The sequence below is a fragment of the Beta vulgaris genome, chromosome 7, assembly GCF_026745355.1.
Source record: "Beta vulgaris subsp. vulgaris cultivar EL10 chromosome 7, EL10.2, whole genome shotgun sequence".
NCBI lineage: Eukaryota > Viridiplantae > Streptophyta > Magnoliopsida > Caryophyllales > Amaranthaceae > Beta > Beta vulgaris.
Genome location: NC_079208.1, coordinates 55,397,959 through 55,418,935, shown reverse-complemented (window position 1 = coordinate 55,418,935; position 20,977 = coordinate 55,397,959). Strand labels below are relative to the sequence as shown.

At 36.0% G+C, this 20,977-nt stretch overlaps 4 protein-coding genes across 5 annotated transcripts; 2 read left to right on the top strand and 2 right to left on the bottom strand.

Moving 5' to 3' along the window:
- Positions 1-216: 216 nt before the first annotated feature.
- Positions 217-5,179, top strand: LOC104899879 (hypothetical protein). 2 transcript variants are annotated; one of them, XM_048648196.2, is made up of 7 exons: positions 217-370; positions 562-755; positions 953-1,023; positions 3,350-3,523; positions 3,807-3,917; positions 4,381-4,447; positions 4,643-5,179. In XM_048648196.2, exons 2-7 carry the CDS (start codon positions 629-631, stop codon positions 4,918-4,920), a joined length of 828 nt encoding a protein of 275 aa, XP_048504153.1. In that variant the 5' UTR covers positions 217-370; positions 562-628; the 3' UTR covers positions 4,921-5,179. The 2 variants fall into 2 exon arrangements, with proteins under 2 accessions (XP_048504153.1, XP_010685472.1); XM_010687170.4 differs by having other exon boundaries at positions 223-370; positions 615-755.
- Positions 5,180-5,506: 327 nt separating this feature from the next.
- On the bottom strand, positions 5,507-7,425 carry LOC104899878 (dihydroneopterin aldolase 2). Its single transcript, XM_010687169.3, has 3 exons — positions 7,269-7,425; positions 6,749-6,946; positions 5,507-5,834 (listed from the first exon to the last, which is right to left on the bottom strand). The coding sequence occupies exons 2-3, from the start codon at positions 6,934-6,936 to the stop codon at positions 5,630-5,632; spliced, it is 393 nt and encodes a 130-aa protein (XP_010685471.1). The 5' UTR covers positions 6,937-6,946; positions 7,269-7,425; the 3' UTR covers positions 5,507-5,629.
- A 2,114-nt stretch (positions 7,426-9,539) lies between these two features.
- LOC104899877 (hypothetical protein) lies at positions 9,540-13,480 on the top strand. The gene is made up of 3 exons (XM_010687168.4): positions 9,540-10,010; positions 11,063-11,130; positions 13,204-13,480. The coding sequence occupies exons 1-3, from the start codon at positions 9,699-9,701 to the stop codon at positions 13,358-13,360; spliced, it is 537 nt and encodes a 178-aa protein (XP_010685470.1). The 5' UTR covers positions 9,540-9,698; the 3' UTR covers positions 13,361-13,480.
- A 1,531-nt stretch (positions 13,481-15,011) lies between these two features.
- LOC104899876 (protein STRICTOSIDINE SYNTHASE-LIKE 3) lies at positions 15,012-20,958 on the bottom strand. The gene is made up of 4 exons (XM_010687167.4): positions 20,456-20,958; positions 16,705-16,977; positions 16,182-16,349; positions 15,012-15,628 (listed from the first exon to the last, which is right to left on the bottom strand). The coding sequence occupies exons 1-4, from the start codon at positions 20,782-20,784 to the stop codon at positions 15,214-15,216; spliced, it is 1,185 nt and encodes a 394-aa protein (XP_010685469.1). The 5' UTR covers positions 20,785-20,958; the 3' UTR covers positions 15,012-15,213.
- Positions 20,959-20,977: the final 19 nt, after the last annotated feature.

The following is a 20,977-nucleotide window of genomic DNA, read 5'->3' as shown; positions in this document are numbered from 1 at the left end:
CAACCGCTAACCGCTACCTCAAACGCTAGTGTCAAACAGAGCCTAAATGTTCAGTTTTTTATTTTTTGTTAAAAAGAAAAAACGATGCAAGTTTTTCCCAATAAAAATGAATCTATTTATTCAAATAAAACAAGATTCCACTTATTTCAACATCTAATATAAAAACAGAATCAAAACTTATATTATAAAACAGACTGAGGAATCAATAATCTCAATTCTCAACTCCCACCTAAATAAAAATTGGGCCTAATTCAAAACCCCAAATTGGTAACTAAAGCCCTAAACCCCGAAATCCCTCTTCATTCTTCAGTCTCAAAGCTTCAAACAAAGTGTTATTCTTTGACGTCATTGCCATTTTCTCCTCTGTCAGGTAAACCACCAATCTTTATTTCTTTCATGATTCTACTGAAAACTCTAATATCTTCATATAATGTTAAATTCTTAGATCTTATATTGATTGATATCATCAAACAAACATCTTTATTAATTTTACATAGTTTGCTCATAATCCCTATTATTTTGGTGGGTATTATTTCCCCCATTTTTGTTATCCGTTTGCAGATGGGTTCATCGTTTGAATGTTGAATGAAACATTGGTAAACTTTTTTCTTCAGTTGAGCAATCAAAAATGAGGTGGCAGAACAATTTGCGGCATTTAATCAATGTTTTTGGGAAAAGGGTGGAACGAGATTTAATTTCAAATGGAAGTTCTCGGAATCTTCATACTGTTACTCATGCACCAATTCTTAAAGTTGGTGGGTATTTTAGAACTATCAGTTTTTATCTGCTATTAAATTTGTGCATATTGAGCTAGATTTTTGTTGCAAAATAATAAATTGTGAGGCAAAATTGTTTTCATTTTGATTCATGCTTCTTACTAAATGTTACATTGTATAGTTTAGCATCAAAGTAAGTATTTATGGGTGGTAATGGTGATATATTGTTGTTTCAGGAGAATCAAGGGCATTGAAGTTGCCTTTTGAAAACTTCCCAAGGCCCTTATATCAATACTTCCAACAGCTAGTAAGCTTCATCTTGTGTTTGTGTTCTTGTTTCGCTTTGTGGGGGTTCGTTCTGTTGTTTGATGTGTGTGCTACCTTTGGTAGCTATATTTTAGCCCTTTATATGCTTTCCATGATTGTTGTATTACAATCTTCTTGCTGTTGTTATCTGTAAGACTTCCTTTGCGTTTGATATATACAAATTAGGAAGCCCACATCTCAGGTCGAAATTCTATTTTATCAGAGTTTTATAATACTTGCTAGAGATGATTTTGGGAAAACTCTAATACTGTAGTTTCAAATGAGGATATAGTTCGCTATTTATTGAAATTTTTTCAAGAAGTAGGCTTGAGTGCTTGACCCTGAGCTATTATTAGAGGCATTTGGGAGGCTAGGTGGATTTTGAGGAGGGGAATGAGACGGAGGAGCAGATAGGGGCTGCAGTTGAAAGTTTGGAGGGACCTGTGGATTTCAAGATACACAATCTAGGGGGGTTCATCTCCCCAGCCTTCGGGGCAGCCATAATCTGAGAGTCAGTGACCTTATTGATCAGCTCAATTCTAGTTGGAAGGTGCAAGAATTATCAAATTAGCTGGTATATCTGCCTTTTGAACGAGAGCAGGTTCTAAACATTCCACTAAGTGGGAGGCTGCCCTCCAACCTGATCTGAGTGTGTTTTTTTATATTAAAGAACGGGGTATATTAAATGCGGTTTATGTTCAGAGATACTTTGAGTTGACTGTGGAGGTTACGAGGTGGTTTTGGTTTTGTTTGGGGGAGTAGGGAACTTTGCAGTACAATCTGGCAGACCAATACTGGGCCGAGAATCCAGCTTTTGTTTTGGCGGCTTGTCATGCTGCACTTTGGACAAGGCTTGTATGGAAGAAATCTGATGATTGATGCAGTGTGTGAAGTGTGGTAGCAGGGCTGGGTCTGTGCTCACATATTACTGCATTGTCTTCTTGCTGTTGGGTGTGGGAGGTAAGGGGTACTGTTGTGATTTTTTGAAGTTGCAGGTCTCTCGGGAGTGCGCTGAGATCTTCTTTGAAAATTTTGGATAGCTCGAGCATTGTTGTTTGATGGCATTGTGTTGGAGTTTTGGACAATGTGGGGAGCTAGGAGCAAATGGCTATGCTAATATGAGAGGGAAGAACCATTGCATGTGGTAGTGTGTGTGGGAAAACTTGTCAAGTACCTATTCTAGAAAAAGTTGCGACTAAAAATGTGTTGGGTTTCCTCAAAGTGAACGTGGATGCAAGCTTCGTGGGAGGGTGGTGTGCAGGCTTGGGAGTGGTGATATGGTCTCATGATCGGGACTGTGTTTTGCATGCTATTGTTCAGGTGGAGGAGGCATGGGACATCATATGCGCTGAAGCTAGATGTTTGTTGATGGAAATGAAGATAGTGGAGGGATCAGGTTCAGCAAAGTTGTAATGGAGAGTGCTTGTTAATTTGGGAAAGATGCTCTATGAGTTAAAGAAGGGGGTCTGAGCTCCTTCAATTTAGTTATAGAGGATCTCTTCTTTCATTTTGCTAATGTTTATCAATAGTCTTTCCTGATCCTTTGCTGGGAGGGACTGAATTCAAGTAGCTCATGAGCCAGCTCATTGTTTGCCATAGCCAAGACAGGCAGATCATTTCCCCTCTGTTGCTGCTTTTTTCTTGTCTTTGGGTTAGCAAAGGTTTAATAATTACTCCTCCCATTTAGGGTCTTGGCGTCTTGCTCAAAGTATTGATTTTCAAGGGGTAGCTTAATTATTTTGGACGCCCTGTGTGTGATTAACATAAAATTGGGCCTTGATATATAGTTTAAGAGTAAATATCTGGAATAGAGATAAGATGTAATTATTTTAACTTTATATTTGATCAAATGATAAAACCCAACGAATTCAATTTAAGAATCCAACAGTAAAGAACATGTACTGCAGTAACTGACTACTGAATACTAATACAAAAAAAAATAATTGGAGGCCCCAGATATTTGGGGCCTTTGTGCAGTCGTCCATGTCCACTGGCCAACGCTTCCACTATTGATATATTGCATAGTATATTCTGTCACTGCTTGACATATCGTAGTCAAGGGTTCGTAAGAAATTGCATGACCATCATCAAGTACATACCTCATAACTAGTCACCAGGTATATTTGTACCTTAGATTGGTATAGCTGTCTTTCGAGCAGGAAAAATAAAGGGAATTGGCGAATCTAGATCATATCAAAGCTTTGAACACTTGTATAAATGGTGGTCTTGTACTTGCTGATCGTTTATTAGCTTCATTGACGCTTCTTTGGATTGCTAGGGTGTATTATATAGCATACAATTCATATAGATTCCTCTTTAAATTTCAGGGAATTTCCACTTCAAGGATTTTGCTTGCAGATTCACCCTCTGAAACACCAATCTCTTCTCCTCTCATCCCAATTTCAGCGGCAAGAGCTGGAAAGACTGAGGGCCAGACTGAAAACCAGGCTGTAAAACCAAAGCCTGCAACAGTTCAAGCTATTTTGAAAGGAATAAAGCAGGTAATGTTGTTATCCGGATCTTCAATAAGTCAGAGTTAGCTTCATCTCTCCTGGGAGTTTGTTTGTATAAATGCGTTAATTTGTGAGTCAAATGGAGATTGTCGGCTTCATGTGTAGTATTTGGGTTTGCTATTTTGGTAAGCCATTTTCATCTTAATCCATGTGCTCAAGTCTAGAGTGAGGTTGCATTCTATCAATAAGATAATTATGATTTATAGTCATTAAATCTATTCTTTCTAATGTGACAGCCTGTCTAATGATGCTGTACAATTTTTGTTTCTAGAGTCCTAAAAAGGTGAATTTGGTTGCTGCTTTGATCCGCGGAATGCGTGTTGAAGATGCATTGTTACAGTTGCAAGTGACTTTGAAACGGGCATCAAAAACTGTCTATCAGGTTTGAGTTTTTTACACAGATTGTTACTTAGTGTTAGAAGAAACAGTTATCTTGCAAGAGCTTTATTTCAAATCTATCACATTTCCTTAAATAGAAATACATGAGATTTTGAAATCCAAACACGAACTCCTTAAATGGACAGTTGGAGAGGGGATGTGAAGGACAGAACTCTTAATATTATAAAGGGATTCTTTTAGCAAAATTGTGGTGACTTCTTAATTGTGAGGGATTCATTCAATGTGACAATTAATATGGGCCGAAGGGAGTATATGTTATTGTCAATTGCCTTAAACTTTAACACTCCATAGAAACTGGACTAGATAGAAAACTTAAACTGCCCATTTACTGATTATCTGAGACCAAATTTGGAACGTAACTGAAGAGCTAGAGCAGAGAATTCAGATGGTGAGATGCTAGTCCTGATCTTGATTTAAATTGAAAATTGAGTTATGTGGATATGCAGGTGGTCCACTCGGCTCGTGCTAATGCTGTTCATAATCACGGATTAGATCCCGAGCGGCTTTTAGTTGGTATGTTTCACGACAGCACATCTTATACGTTTAGATAATTTAATGTTTGAAATATGAGTCGGGGGCATCTTTGTAACTCTATTCTTTTTCACATCTAGATGTCTAAAATTTAGATATCAGTAGTTTTTCTTTCATTCAGGGACTGCTGCCATCTCAATTCATGACATCCTTTTTTACTTTCATGTGATTTTGTAGCCGAAGCTTTTGTTGGCAAAGGATTTTTCAAGAAGAGACTAAGCTATCATGCAAAAATGAGACATGGGATAATGATGAGACCAGAATGTAGACTAACAGTGGTGGTAAGAGAATTGACTTCAGAAGAAGAAGCTGAAGTAGCGAAACTCAGAGTCAGTAATTTCAAGAAGCTCACGAAACGGGAATCACGACTTGTTCCTCATAAGCTCATTGAGAGTACACCAATTTGGGGGAGAAAGAACAAAAGTAGTAGCCAGACATCTTCTGTTATGGCTTGATAGAGTCTTTCTTAGCCAAGTGTTTGATGACTTTTACCCTTTTATGCTATATTTATAGACATTTTACCCTGAAGATTTTGTGTAAACATTAGTGGCATCCTGAAACACCAGTGTTGGTTTGAAATGGATCTATAGTTAGCAGCAAATAAGATCTCTCATATTATCATTCATTCAATGAGTTGTAATGCGTTTTATTTGTAGGCTTGAGATCTCTCAAATAACAGATGATAATCCACTGCAAAATCACTTTACATTTCAATTCAGATCCACACAAAAATGAGAGATTATTATCAATGTGGCTTCTATCAATTTATATTGTTGGATACCTATTATTTTTGTAACTTTTCGCCCTTTTTTATAACTACAATAAACTTTTTGATCTCATCGCTCTCGAATCTAGTCGAGAATTGTTGTGGTTTCTATTCGTTAAGTGAAATTTCCAGTCTATATAGTTAAGAGTTCCCTTGTGAATTGTATGATTCACTCACCTCCTCCCATGTACAACAATACAAGCAATGTGCCTTCTGACCTTCTCTGTTTGGACCATCTTTCTACAAGAATTTGCCATTTGCATCCAACTGCTGTGTTTATGGAAAAGTAATACATTAAAACAGTTGACGATAACCAAACTCGGCTGTTCGCCGGAAACAAGTTTTACACAAACACCTCTACTTGGAGGGGAAAATTATTCATAGACAAACTATGTGAGCTAGCTTTGTCCATCAGCGGGTTTTGAACGAAAAATCTCAACTCCCAAATAGTCTAGCTGCCCTTGGACTGCAACATGAGGCTTTCCAACCTTCACACGAACAGCAGATATTTGAGGAAACTTACTGAAGGTAATCGACGCGATTTGATGAGCTACAGACTCTAAAAGGTTTTGAGGAGTTCCCTCCACCACCCCCTTCACTATTCTGTAATTTTACACAACACAAACATGTCAATCATAACAATATAAGATGTAGCCATGTAGCTAGTCACGAGAAAAGTGGAATCAAAATTGTCGCAATAACTAATTAGAGCTCGTTCGTTGTCATTTTCTGTTTTCAGTTTTTTTGAAAACTAAAAACCATAATATGAAAACAAGAAGTAGCTTCCAGTTTTTAGAGTTAGCATAATTAGGATCTGTTCTCTCCAGCTTATTTTTAGTTCAATTCAGTTCAACGAGTTCAGTTCGGTTCAGCTCTGGACAATACTTTTACTCTCATATATCACCATTCATTTTAATTCAGTTCACTTCAATTGTTTTATGCCGAAGAGAACATACCCTTACTATCATTATGACCAAGTTTAAGTTTATAATACTACTCATATCATATGATTCTAAAATCATAAAAACCAAAAACTGAAAACTGGCCGTGATACCGAACACGCCCTAAAGCTAATGGAACAGAATCCATCAGAGTGAATCTTACACACAAAAAAATGTATCTGCGAGTCGAAATATCCTACAGTAGTTTTCCAAGAGAAAACCTTCCTACTGATATGTCCAACAGATTAGAGACTGCTATTTGGTTATAAAATGTAACATAAAACTCTGATGTCACTTGGAAGATGTTTTTTTCACGAAATATCATAACCATGGAAAAATGTTTTCCGATCAATCAAACAAAATCTTAGTTCTACATACGTTCCGTAAACATAATCAAAATATGTTCTTTTTATCTGAACTGAACTGAATTAAATTTAATTTATCTGAACGGAATTGAATTAAACTTAATATGTCCGAACTGAACTGAACTGAACTAAAACTGTGAGAGAAAACTAACTGAACTGAATAATTGCGATTGCGACCATTAGGTTGATGATCAACAACTTAATAACTCACCGGTAAATTTCAGTATAACTAATAGTGTCAGACAATTGATCTGATATGCCAGGCTTTCGAAGATCCATCCAAGCATCAACATCAATGACAAATTTCTGACCAAGTGTTCTTTCTTCAGGTTTCACCCCATGATAACCATGAAACTTCAGTCCCCTTAATATTAGCTTATCTCCTTTCATATCATCCATATCCACACACCTACACATACACATACAAATTAGTATTATTAATCATAGGAATATTCGTGGTTTCAGATATTGATAATAATTGAATTCAATGTGAAATGTGTATGCATCCATGATTTTATAAACCATTTGATTTCTTTAATCAAATCTTAATTTGAAACATAAATATGGTCTCATTTGGTTGGAAAAAAGTAGATGAGAACTTTGAGAATACATTGTTCCATCAAATTAAAGGAAGAACATTATACTTTGCAACTTCATATATCACAATATCATAAGTTAAGAGTAAAAATTTGCAAAAAATTGCATGTGAAGATGTGAATGAAAATACATACGGCGGTTGTGGTGGGTGAGACTTGAGAGTTGAGAGGAGAAGAGGAGAGAGTTAAGTTGAGTTGAGTTGAGTTTTACTGCTTTAGGGATTTTATTAGAGATTTAGTTAGCCCACAAATCACAGTCCAACACTAAGCTTTCATTTTTTATGTTTTATTTATATTATTGTTAGGTCAACTAACTTCATACAATCATACTTACTCCTACTTAATTTGCAAAATTGTTTCGTAGTTGATCAATTATTGATTGAAGATGTTTTAAGAAAAGATAGTTTAATAAAAAAAAAAGAGTACCAATTTGGCTAATGATGGAACTTGGAAATATCATTTTTGATAATGATTTATCTTTCTAGAGGGATATATCTATATTCAAACGTGTGAAATAAGACGTGTGAATTTTTTATGATAATATTGGGTTATTTGTGGCCTTTAGACAAACTTTTACTAGTTAAAATTAAAGGTCACAATTAAATTTTAAACATATTTTATATCAAAATATATTCTATATTTTTAGGGGAATAAGATAAATTCTTATTATATATTTCATCCGTTTATAAATAAGTGCAACATAGAGAAACGACACACAGACTAATGCAACTAGAAAGAAAAAGTTGGGGACCACAATTAAAAGAGATATTAGGCAACTTAATTAGACTAAACACCTACACTAATTACCTACCAACTTTATTTACCCAATATCATTCCACCTACCATCCACAACAGTGCCACCACCGACCGCCACCACCACCATCGGAAATTCTCTTTCCCTCTCCCCCAACCCTGTCCATCAGAAAACACCCCATTTTCCTTCCCTACCCTAGAAACCAAGACCCTTTCCTTTGAAACTACTCCCCCGAAAACCATCGTTTCCACCGCAACAAGCATCAACCACCACCACCAGTAGCATCTTTTGTCTCTCCCTAACACCACCATCGCAGCAACTTACCACCACCACCATCGTAGCAACTATTAGAATGTTGCCATGTATCGACCTGTCTCGGATAAAAGTATTTTAGAAGGGACGAATCTCTCATTTGAGTATCAGACGAAGTCGTTGGACTAATATCTTTGATATTGCCTTATAGATGGTGTTATTTAAGCTAATCGGCCAAAAGTGATCAGGAGCTTCGAAGTTGTCCTTTCCCGGGATGTGCTTTATCATTATGTGATGCAAATTAAAAAAGGGGAAGTTTCCCATAGAAGAAAAGGCTTTGACTTGGATAGCCCGAGTGACTTCTTTTCCTATGATTGGCCAATAAGCTTGGAAGAACTTTCCTCTAAAACCATATGATCCTGAAGCTTTTTGAGGATTAATATGAAAAATTGCGTTTAATTTTTTTTTCGTGGTAACGGATTCGAGAGGATTAGTACATTCCTCACCGGAGACAAAAGGGGTGAGGAATTTGTAGGTCAATGTGTCGTTTAATAGACGGGTTGGAAGTAAAACATTGTTTAAGAATTGATCAGAATCTGCGAGATTTGAGTCTGGGAGTTGACCCATTGATTAAGGTCGTTTTTTAGGCGGAAAATAGTGTTGGAGGCGATTTTCTTCCTCATTTTATTACTATGAAGGTATCGAGAATTGCGATCCCCTTGTGTAAGCCATTTTTTCCTAGTTTTTGTGTACAACAATTTCATTGTCCAAATAAAAGAAGTTTATCTCGTTGCTTTATTAGACGATTAATGTGATTAGATAGGATTGAATTGTAAGGTTGACTCCATAGATTGGTTTGCAACTTTATTTTGTTTTCGTTTTGGACGAATTTATCGTTAGTGTAACGATAACGAATGCAGAACCAAGTTTTAAGATCGTTTTTAGTTCTAATGAATTTTTGTTAAATTATTAAAATCATAAGCTTCAAATTTGGATTTTGGATGTTTCCAATTTTTACAAAAACTATAGAGTATTTCTTTTTGTTTTTCTGGGTCTCTTTCGGGAACATCGTGCTAAGATGAATTTCCTCTGGACTACCTCGCACAGGGTCACTCACCCAGATGCACAACAAGCCCAACCCCCCCCCCCCCCCCTCCCCAACCCAATATCGAAATTTTTGCTTCCACCAAAGTTTTAAACCTTAATCTCCGATGTGAGAGATATGAAACTATATTACTGGACTCAAAAATCTTTGGTACAGACTATAGAGTATGAGTATGATTCAGCATCTGAAGTCCACAAATTCTGAAAGAAGAAAGGGACAAAAAATATGTATTTTTGTTGTCATTTGCGGAAAAAATAATTAGGCAAACTTCAAACTCTTTTCATCTAATAAAAGCCCTAAAACTATTTGCACACTTAAGATTAGGCAACTTCAAACTTTTGAGAAGCTGAAAGAATAGTAACATAAACGGTTGAGAAAGTTTCAGAAACTATCTAGTAGTAAAAGCCGCAGATAACAGTACCAAGTTAAAGCTCCAACTCTGTCTTCTTCTTCCATGGCTATGAATATGAAGCAGCTATTTCGGCCATCCATGGCATATGCAACTACAATCCGATGTCGGTCCCACCAAATCCTAGTTTTGGGTCAACCCAAGATTGCATTTTTCCACTCCCCAACTTCTCAAAAAACCCTTGTTAAACTCCCAACTTTGTTGGAGTTTTCTGGGTTGTCACCCATTATTTCTTCAACACCTCTTAATTGTAAGAACAATCGTAGGTTGAGTTCTTCTAATGGGGCTTCATCTCCTCATCATGTTAATAATCCTGGATCTATTGACTCATCTTTGATGCAATCTATGGAAAACAAGGTCTTTTTTTTGTATTGATTAATTTTTTTGATTTTGTATATGTATATAAGTTGTTTATCTTTGAAATTGATGGTTTGTTTGAGGTGGGTTTTCTGCTAAATTTGTTTCCCATTTCTAATTTTTGTTAATTGCATGAGAGTTTAAGCTTACACTTTTTACTTGGAAGGTTTTAGGCTCCGTTTGGTTGGATGTAAATCATTTTCAATGTAAAATGATTTTTCATGTAAAACATTTTACAATGGAAAATTCAAATGCAAAGCTAATTTTCCTTTGTTTGGTTCAATGTAAAAAAAGGTTATGGAAAAAAGAAAAATGGAAGGGGAAGGGAGAGGATGGATAAGAGGATAGTAAAAGGTTGCTAAGGTAGAGGGAGGAAAATGTGTTTTCCCTTCATTAAGAAAGGAAAATGATTTTCACCTAAAGCTTCCTTGATGGAAATCTTGTTTTACACCCCTTATTAAACCAAACAACGGAAAATGAAAGGAAAAGGAAAACTCATTTTCATGGAAAATATTTTACACCCTACCAAACGGAGCTTTAGTTCCTTTTATTATGTGGCTTGACATCAAGTTTTTGTTTTTTATGCTGATTTTTGCTTGTTGGATATCTAATGGAAGAATTTATTTGAAGAATGATGTCAATATAAGAAGACATGTTACCCTAAACAACCTTATTTCTTTGGTTATGGACTATTTTGAATCATTAAGAATTGGATTGGAAGGTGGCTAAAGAATGTTCTGTAAATGAAGGAAGAATTAAGTATTTGATTTTACAAAGTATTGTGTTTTCAGTTCGACCAGAGTGCCAGCAATGTAGGATGGAAACGGCTAAAACCTCAGGTCCCAACCATTTTCTGGCTTAATTAGCATCGAAATGGTTGGGGTTTGGGGGAAATGGAAACATTTCTAGAGGTTTCCGTGCTTTATAGAGTACCAGACTCGTGTAGCTTGGTGTTCGTTTGTTTTGTATTCATAGCTGCCTTAACTGTATGAGAATTTCTGCTGTCTGACTTTTTTCTAAAAAGATCCTTTTGTGAAATTGTGTTTGAACAGATAAAAGATGAGCTGAATGCTGAATCTGTTACTGTAAAAGATGCTTATGGTGATGGCCGGCATGTCAGGTAAATTGCATATACTTTGATAATATTATTGAAGCTCTAATCTAGGGAAGGCACTTGATTGATTTCCATTTTGTTGGATATTTGGAGATTGGGGTAAGATACATGTAAGTTTGACATCTTCGAATGGTTCCAATTAGAAGTGCTATGTTACTCGGGCTCTTCATTTTATAAGTACCCATGTCATATCCTCAACACTCCAATGTGGGTATGGACACTTCGACACTACATTTGAGCCAGAATAATGGAAATCTTTCACAAAATAGCTAAGTTAGACACTTGGTCACATTCCCATGTATGACACAGATATTCGAATCTAACCGTGTGTTTCTATTTGGTATGTCCTTCACCAATTTCCCAAAACATTGCTCTGTTATGGAACCCTATTAAGCTATCTCTCTGTTTCCATCTTCATATTGGTGTCCTTCAAATCATTATCACTTTGATTTCCCGTAGTGAAGGATGTAAAAAGGAATGTCTTGCAGTCTTGTGTTTCTTGCTCTTCCGTGCTTTGTTAGTTGTATCTGACTATCTCTGCACAACTAGTGTGTAATTGGAGCATACACGTATCAGAGTGGTATTTGGAGTGTTCAGAGAAAGAAGGGGAAGGCTTTAGGGATTAAGCCATGAAATAAAACAAACAATAAGAGGCTTGGATGAATAGGAGATAAACAGAGAATACTGTGGCTTTCAAGTAATGAATGATGCTAGTTGCTTCTACCTTTTCTTTCCATAGGTTCATTGCTCTCTGTACTTTCATGATCTATGCTGCTTTCTGCCAAGACAACTTCCTATAGAGAGCCTTATCCTATTAATCTATTATGCCTTAAATTATATTGTTTAAACACCTCCTATAGAAAGCCACGCTACAAAATGTTGATTATGTTGCACCTAGAAAATTTTTCCTGACACCTTGATTTCGATATATGATTTAAAATTCCTTCTTTTCATGGAGTGAGGAATGGTGTGCGTGTGAACAAGGTTGTACTGGAGATAAAAATCTTCCCATTGAAACAGTTCTATGTTCGTGGACAACTCCCTAATCTTATCTGGAAAAGAGGAAAACATTTTGTGCCATACATATGTAAAACTCTACAGATTTTAACTGTGAAACTCACAACAGATATAGTAAATAAACCAACCGCTGTTGCCTGATCTCATTGCCCAAGTTAGGGAAATACTGAAATACACTTAATTGTAATAATATCCTTTTCCTTCAAGTTGCTCTATGTGGTGAACAAAGTTAGAGAAACAGAATTCTCACAGCCTTATCAAGAAGCATGGCCTTTGTTGCTTACCTTTTAACCAAATAGCCATTATTGTTGAATAAAGCTGCTCAAACTTTTTGTTGCTTTCGTTAATTTCATGTCATATTTCGTCAAAAGCTACCTGATATTCTCTTCAAAATAATCTTTTCTTCAGGATTCTTGAAAAGTATTTTTTTTTTTTTCAAAAAAAAGAACTACTCACTAGTTCCAAAACTCCTTATTTCCTTCATGTTTACCTGAAACATCTAGTTTTTTGAAAGGTTCAGCAAGAAATGGGCTAGGGGTCATGATTCTACTCAGCTCTATAATTGAGGATTAGTGCCAAGCTTATTATAAAGTAAAACCTTCTCTTGCTCAATGATGGTGGAATAAGGTTGGGTCTTTCTATGCCTTTTCATTTTGGGTCTCAAATCTGGAAATCTTTGAAATAACTATAATCACAACTTCAGAAGCGCTGTGCGGATTCTTGAGTCCACTCTTAGAGATGGTCAAGCTGTTCTACTGAGGGGTGAAGTGATGAACCTTTTTTCACAGCGGATATTTGAGTAATTTGGGATTATCTAGGGTGATTTTCAGAATGCCAGAGCTAGATAAGGGGGTATCTTGAAGAAGATGAAAACCCGGAGGAGTGCTCTGCTGCTATGAGTGACTAACTTAAACTTAGTTGATAGAAGACGTATGATTGAATCAAAAAGTGATTGAGAGAAGAAAAGTCTGTTATTTCTTCACTCTCCTGCTCGCCATAAAAGATTTCATCATGAATCCAAAGCATGCTCATGTTCACTTACAAATTTCTTTTTCATGCCAGCATTGATGTTGTATCTGCATCTTTCGAAGGACAATCGGCTGTGAATAGGCAGAGAATGGTGTACAAGGCTATATGGGCAGAACTTCAGACCACTGTGCATGCAGTTGATCAGATGATCACTAGAACACCCAGTGAAGCAGCTGGGAACACCCAGTGAATAATTGTTAACAACCTAATGGCTTAATTTTTCTCTTCCAATATTATTTTGGATCAAAGAATTCAGCTGGATTTTTATAGCTTGTGATTCTCTTACAATAATATATATGCCATTTCTGTACTTTGTATAATAAACTTCATTAATTTCCTCCTGATTGTTTCAAATCTGCAAGCTACACAAATTTAATAGGAAAGAATCAGAGAAAAAAAGGGTTGGTAAGTCCTTTCGCCTCCCACCCGAAGCCCGAAGGGGTCGGGTTCAATCCTCAAGGGATTGGAAGGGTTTTCCAGATGGGCCGGGGTCGTAAGCCTTATATTTGCAAACCCATTATAAGCCCAAAATTTTTACCTGTTTAAAACAAATATAGAAATACTCTAGAAAGTTGCATGTTGTGTATAATTCATTACATCTTACCACTATGGAGCAATTGTTGGTCACTTGGTCGATTCTTCTTTCGTAATAGCTTCTTGTCCTGATTCGGCTTTACATTCCATCCTTGTAAACGATATATTAGGTCCACCCCTCGTGCGGAGGGTCTCCTAATATTTTTGTTCTTATCTATAAAAAAAAAAAAAGAAAAAAAAGAAAAAGAATGGAGCAATTTCAGTACTTTTTGTTATCCTTCATATGAAAGCTTCCAAGTTCCAACTCCCCTTCTTACCCCATGGAAAGTTGTAGTTTGCTCATCCAATTTTCAAAAGTTGTACTTTGCTCACTCAAAGTGCTTTTTCTCCAAAATTCTCCAATTAACGCCCACTTCTCATTCTTTATAATATTCCGAAAATTTAAACTTGATTAACATTACTAATTAGTTTAAATAAATTATTTAAACTTTATTTATTTATTTAATCACTTCTCTAATGTATTTAAAACAAAATAAAATCAAGTATTTGATAAAAAAAAAAAGATAAGTTAGTATGGTGGTATAATAATAATAAAAGTAGAAAAGTACTAATTTTAGTAATAGCAAAAGAATTAGAAATTTTTCAAAAATGAAAAATCACCATGACCACACAATTCATCTTCTTCCTCAAGCTTTCTCTCCTTGTTTTCCCCTTCCCCCTGAGTTCTCTCTCCTCCTCGGCCCCAAATTTCAACTTCGTCAATAGGACTAATGCATTTTATGGATGAGAGTGATTGCATGTTGCAATTGCGCCAATGCATCACCCACTCATTTTTTTTTTTGGATAAGAACCATATACTTTTTCACTTCTCAACCAAATAAATGCTTAATTTTTACAATTTTATAATTATAAAATTAACAATACTAGCATTTTTAATCTTACGGTTAATTAAATATCTTGTGCGTTAACAATACTAGCATTTTTCCTAGATTCTTGTGCGTTTCATTATTTTAATTAAATATCAGAACGTTAGTGGAAGTTAGTGGACCATGTTAAGAGAAAAATACTAAGTAAACTACAACTTTTGAAAGTTGGGTGAGCAAACTGCAACTTTATGCAAAGTTTAGTATCCTTTAGTATACTTAACTCTTCTTAACAATTATTTATACTTACTGTCACACTATCAATACGTAAAACATATGATAACATTTCTAATGGAAGTATTTATTGAAATGACTAATGAAAGTATTATGAATCATTACATGTTGATTTGGAAATTAGTACTAGTTCATACCAAATTTTGACCATTGAAATCAATGTTTTCTTTTCCTCTTTTCTGAAAGGATTGAGAATTGATTATTGATTATTGATCGTTCGAAAAAACCAAGAACAGTATAATACATTATCAAACACAAGAAAAGAAAAAGAAGCAATCAGTTTTCCTATCCTAGAACTTTGTATAACCTATTCAACAGTTTTGAGAGCAGTGTCTGACAAGCAGATTGGCTCTCAGCTTGTAGTCGAACCCAAGTCATAAACTGCGACAAAAGGCATCAAGACACTGCCGATCCAGAGTCTCCCATCATGCTCCTCGACTTCACTCACTGCCTTCACCACTTTACCGGGGCGATCCTCCAAGATTTGTAGGAGCTCGCCTTCAGGGCTATACTTGAGTATGGCTCCATGAGGCCAACCTCCAATGAAGATCAAGAACTGATACTTAGCTTTGATCGGGAGTCTAAGCACAAAATCTCGAAATTTTGGCCATGTTGCCAACACGTAGTTTGCCAAATTGCGTCGACAGTGCAATGCCACCCAAAAATCCCCATCTTTGTTGGTCCTAATGTTGTCTGGAAATCCTGGCAGAATCGCAAATACTTCTGAGGTTCCAGCCTTTTCACCTTTCAACCAATATCTGCGAAGCCTGTACAGATGTATTATTAAGTGTCATCAAATTATCATGAAATTTCATTCATGTAAGACATAAATTGTTTTGGGATCCAATTTCATCTAGCTAAGTTTACTAGGAGAAAGTATGAGAAATAAGCCTTTGAAAATGCTGACAGATGAAAAGTGAGAAGGATATGGTTCCATTTGTTCAGGTGGAACCATTTTTTTTTTATCTTGAACATACTTCACTTAACCCCAAGGCTATCTTTATAGAAGCCAAAACTAGAAGTTTTAAACATACGGATCATTTGACAGCCAACATTCGATGGTGGTAATATTAGTGAATCTATGCAATTCTGTAATCAAGTCTCGCGCCAATACTCATTATGGCATTGGAACTAGGCTGTCAAAGACAACGAAGTATGCGCAATTTTATGATGTGTCAACTTACACAACCAAATTTACAATGTGGAGTTAAAAAAAATTTGACACCCAACCAAACGGAGCCAAAAAAAGTAACAAGAAGTGGATATCCTGAACTGGCAAAGAACCTTATTTTGGAAGAATATCAAGAAGAAATACTACACCTGCCAAGGGAACCTTCGCAAACGAGAAAGAAAGAGCCATCCTTGCTCAATGTGATGCCATTTGGAAATTGGATGTTGTTCAGGAGAACAGTAGTCTGCTTTGTAACTGGATCATATTTCAAGACCCTGCCACCATCCTCTCCAGAGAAAGCCAACTGCATGAAATTTCTGCAGCCGAAGCATTAGGTCAGTGCACAAGTATAATGGTTGGGCAAGGAGCACTAGAGGCAACTGGCTGCCTACCTTGCGCTCAATTTAACAGCAATGAAAACAGTTTTCACACAAATTTGCCAAATTACCAACATGTAGAAATGAGTAGACATAACAAAAGAGTTTCAACATATATCTAAAATGCAGTAAGATTCAGTCTCACAGAGCAACAGGAGTCAGGATGTATGAATACAGCAATTACATATCAATGAAGTTTATATAAAACACACAAGCAATTCATCTAATTTATGTGATCAGGTCCCTTTTCTTATAAAATGCACTAGAAACAGTAAATTTTGCATTATAAACAGACCTCCTCTGGTACTGAGCACTGCTATCAGTAAAATATACATTTCCCTCCGCATCAATATCCAAGTCATTTGTAAATATTAAAGGGACTCCTCCTGCTTCAGTTGCAAGTGATGTTGCCACACCTCCTTCCGGTCCTACTTTCATCAATCCAAAATATGCATCGGCAATGTATAGATCACCAGTTTTCTTGTCGAATCTAAGGCCTAGTGGTCTACCACATATATGTTCGTTCTTCATGTAAGCCAATGGACTTGGTTGTGGATCACATTCTGACCTGGATGTCAAATACAGCGTTACGAAACAATTCACAGATCCAATTACTTCAACATATATTCTCATACAGAAAAGGAAGTACACGATAAGCTAATATGTATCAGGTTTAGAAAAAAGAGTGCAGAAACGGTTTGATCCTCTTTTTGCATCAGTAATCAAGATCAACCAGAGGCTAGAGTTGATGAAAATAAGCCTGGCGCGCTGGCACGGCATGAAAGAGCCCAGGTTTGGGGAATATATTTTATGAGCGGGCTAGTTGGCAATATTTTCACGCTTTGGGCATCAAAAGTTAGGCCCACACCTGCTTAATTTTACCGAGTTAGGGGGACAATGTCCCAAAGTTAGGCCCAGCCCAACTCTTGGGAAAAGCGCAACATGGCCCGACTCATGATCACCTCTACCATTAACCAACAATGACAACAAAAGAATAAATTAGGCATTTCACTTAGAATGGTAATATAGTTCATCATCGAACTCAGCACAAGTAATCCCAACTCTTTATCACATTCTTTCAGAACAATTTCTTCCAACATGGAAGGATAGTATGTGGTTTATTATCTTCCACACGATTACAAGTTGACAAGACAACATTAATCCTCCCTTGTTTTCTGCAATTAGTCAAACACGGGCTAGTTCATAGATCGTTGGGCATTGATTACCAAGGAATAGAGCACTTTAGACTAGGTAGAGTATGGTCCAGGGTATACAGGCTGCATCTCATCCATTCATCTTCTCAGCTATAAAAAAATGCTTACATACTCCCCATCTCTGCAATCTACCTACCTATCCAGGTCGCCAGTGTCTTTTGAAGTTAATGATAAGCGATAGTTAATCATATCAACTACACCTTTAAGGTGCTCAAGTAATTCAACTACTTAACATTAGTTAACACACAGATCCCAGATGGGATCATGGGAAACACATTTATGCCAAACTTATATATGCCAGTCATCAAAAGAAGAAACTGTGAGTACAATTAATGCTGCAATAAATTTTTACCATGTCTCTTATTTTCCCCTATACCAGCTCAGATTTTCCATATATATATTGCACATTGAATGTGTTTTATAGTACTTTGAGACTTGTGATGCTACATTATTTTGGTAGTAATGTAGTACATTGAGTGGTTGTGATGATACATATTTGATATACGTGATGATATTTCAAGATGACAATGATGGTGTTTCAGAGACGTGAAATGGTTGGGATCGACAAAGTTGGGATCACCAAAAGTTTGCCGATCTCAGCCCTCCACAGTCCGCACAAGCTAAAAATTAGGATTAAGGAACTGATGAAGCAAATTATCTTGCACAAATACTAAGTCAACTAGTACAACAACATCCAAGAGATTGATGTCATATGATGGTTAACAGAGAAAAATCAAATTTCCTGTAGTGTATGTCGTTTTCATTAGTCTTTCCCTAACACCAAAAGTTCAAAACTGTGATATTCGTTTAGATTCCTAGACAACACCAAAACATATGATGCCTCACTTAAGACTTGGATGCATTAGTCTAGATAGGGGACACTGCGTCATCAATCCGTTCCCATGGGCAAATATTAAAAGCTTGCAATCTCATCTCAAGCCATACCCCTTAATTCCTTATTAAACTATAGTGATACAAGCTAGCGTTTAAGATTTAAACTACGGTTTTTTCACCAACTAACCCCGACTTTTCACGAAATTTACCGGGTACCCTCACATTTTTGAAAATACACTTGGTTCCCCTCAGTTTCAAAAAATACACCCAAATACCCTTAATGACTAACGACGTTAACTACCGTTAATCATTAACCCTAATTATCTGATTTTAACCGGTGAATTTCGTGAAAATCGGAGGTATAGTAGTGCTTATGGAACGAGATTGTTTGACAAATACACACTTCGTTTCAAAGTAATAAGTCATTATCACTTTTTGGTCAAAGCTTGCTAGAATTGATAAGAAGATTATCATAAGAAAGTCTTTTTGAGAAAACTTTAGCTAAATTACTTTGAATACATTGTCAACATACATTTTACCAAACTAGTAGTCAATTAAAATCAAATGTGGTTGGCTTAATGACTACAATAAATATATTAAGAGACTAATTTGCAATCAACATAATATTCACTGTCATGATTCATGAACTTAGCTCACGTAGCAATCCTTTGCTGCAAAGTCTTGGCTTACGAGTGGCCGAGCAATCAGCTTATACTAATCAATGTTATGAATAGTATAAAAACTAAAGTTACAATCAACATATACTAATCAATGTTATGAATAGTATATGCTCGAAACTAAAGTTATAATCAACATATACTTCAATACTTGTACAAACTACCAGTCAAAAGAATCACATATAGTCTACTGCTCTACTATACTATAAAAAACAAACGGAAAAATAACTGGCCGTAATTGAAAATTAGGAGCAAAACTATAATGAGTGTTGCATAAGTTAAGTGGATTGCAAAACTGAGATGACTAATTTTTAAATTTTCTTGACAATGTTATACAAAGGATAATTTTTTTCATCAATATGAAGACTTTATTTAAATAAGCAATGGAGTGACTTGCCAAGTAATTGTTCATCACACTAGTAAACTTTTCCTTAGAACACCCCGAAAAAAATCCAGATCCTCTAGAGTTTTCGTGAAACTCTACAAGGTAGAGTTTTATCTAAACCATATATTTTTAAATCAATGGCTCATATTGGTGGGAGGGAAGATTAGGGGTGGATTTTGATGAGAAAAAATAGGAGGGATTTTTAAATCTAAACCATTTCTTTTTTATTAAATGGTTGATATTGCTCAAATTCTAGCTTGCAAAGTTATTTTACAACTCTAGAGGATCCAAACACATTGTACATCATGCGCCCGAGTTCCGAGTGTACCCTCTAATTTTTCTCAAATTCTCCAAAACACCTCCCTACACCATTTTTTTCCCTCTTTGTCCCCAAATTTCCCGCAAAAGTTGCAAAAAAAAAAAGCACATTCATAACCTGTACAACTGTGTTACACAAAAACTTTACCAGATATAAAATCCACTTAAAAACTCACAACAAACACATTATAATAACACTGTCATATATAATAAAGTACAAACATCTTTTGCCACACAAAAATTGCAATTTAACATAATAATCAAAACCCAGAAACACAAATAATCCAAATCAATGAAAACATACTTCATCAATTGTGAAATACGTGAAACATGTCACTATTTTATTTAGATACATCAATGGTCAAGGATTCAAGGTTGTATTCTTTCCGTCACATAATATAGTTTCCATTTCTATTTTGGGAGTTAAATTTTACACACTTCAACCAAATATTTTCATTATTGTATAGAAAAAACATATTCATGTGAGGTCATATTAGATACGTCTCAATGTATATATTCATACTATCAACTCTAATAAGAAATAGAAAATATCGTAAGTCAAATGTACAATCTTGAAGACGGTGCAAAAAAAACACGAACTATATAGTAATGGCTTACCGATTAGCAGAAGTAAAGGCAAAATCAGTCCAATTATGGCCATCCCAGAAGACAATACGACCATCAGCAATACCAGTATATGGGCCTCGACCAAGCGGGTCAAAAGCAAGGCTTTCGGGTCCTTGTATTTGGCCCACAAACTTAACATCCGAATTCTGCAGAAGATTTTGCGGGTCTTCATTAGCAGGGATTATGGAAGAATCAGGTAGTTTTACCTCGAGTGATACGAAGTTTGGGAACCCATATATCGCACTGTGATTAAACGGGTCAAGCCCACAGTAGATGGCTAGTGCAAGTAGAATCCAGCCCAACACCGTTTTTAGGCCCATCTTGGGAGGTGAGGAGAGAGAAAGAGTGAGAGTGTAGAGGATAAGAAAATGGTTATGGCGGAAAAGTGTAGAGGTAGTTGGTGAAAAACTAAGAATGGGATTTTTTGAAGGGAGTTTATTATGGTTACGTTGGCAAAACTTCTGCTTCTCAATTTGTTTTTTTTTTTTTTGAAAGAATCTCAATTTGTTGTGA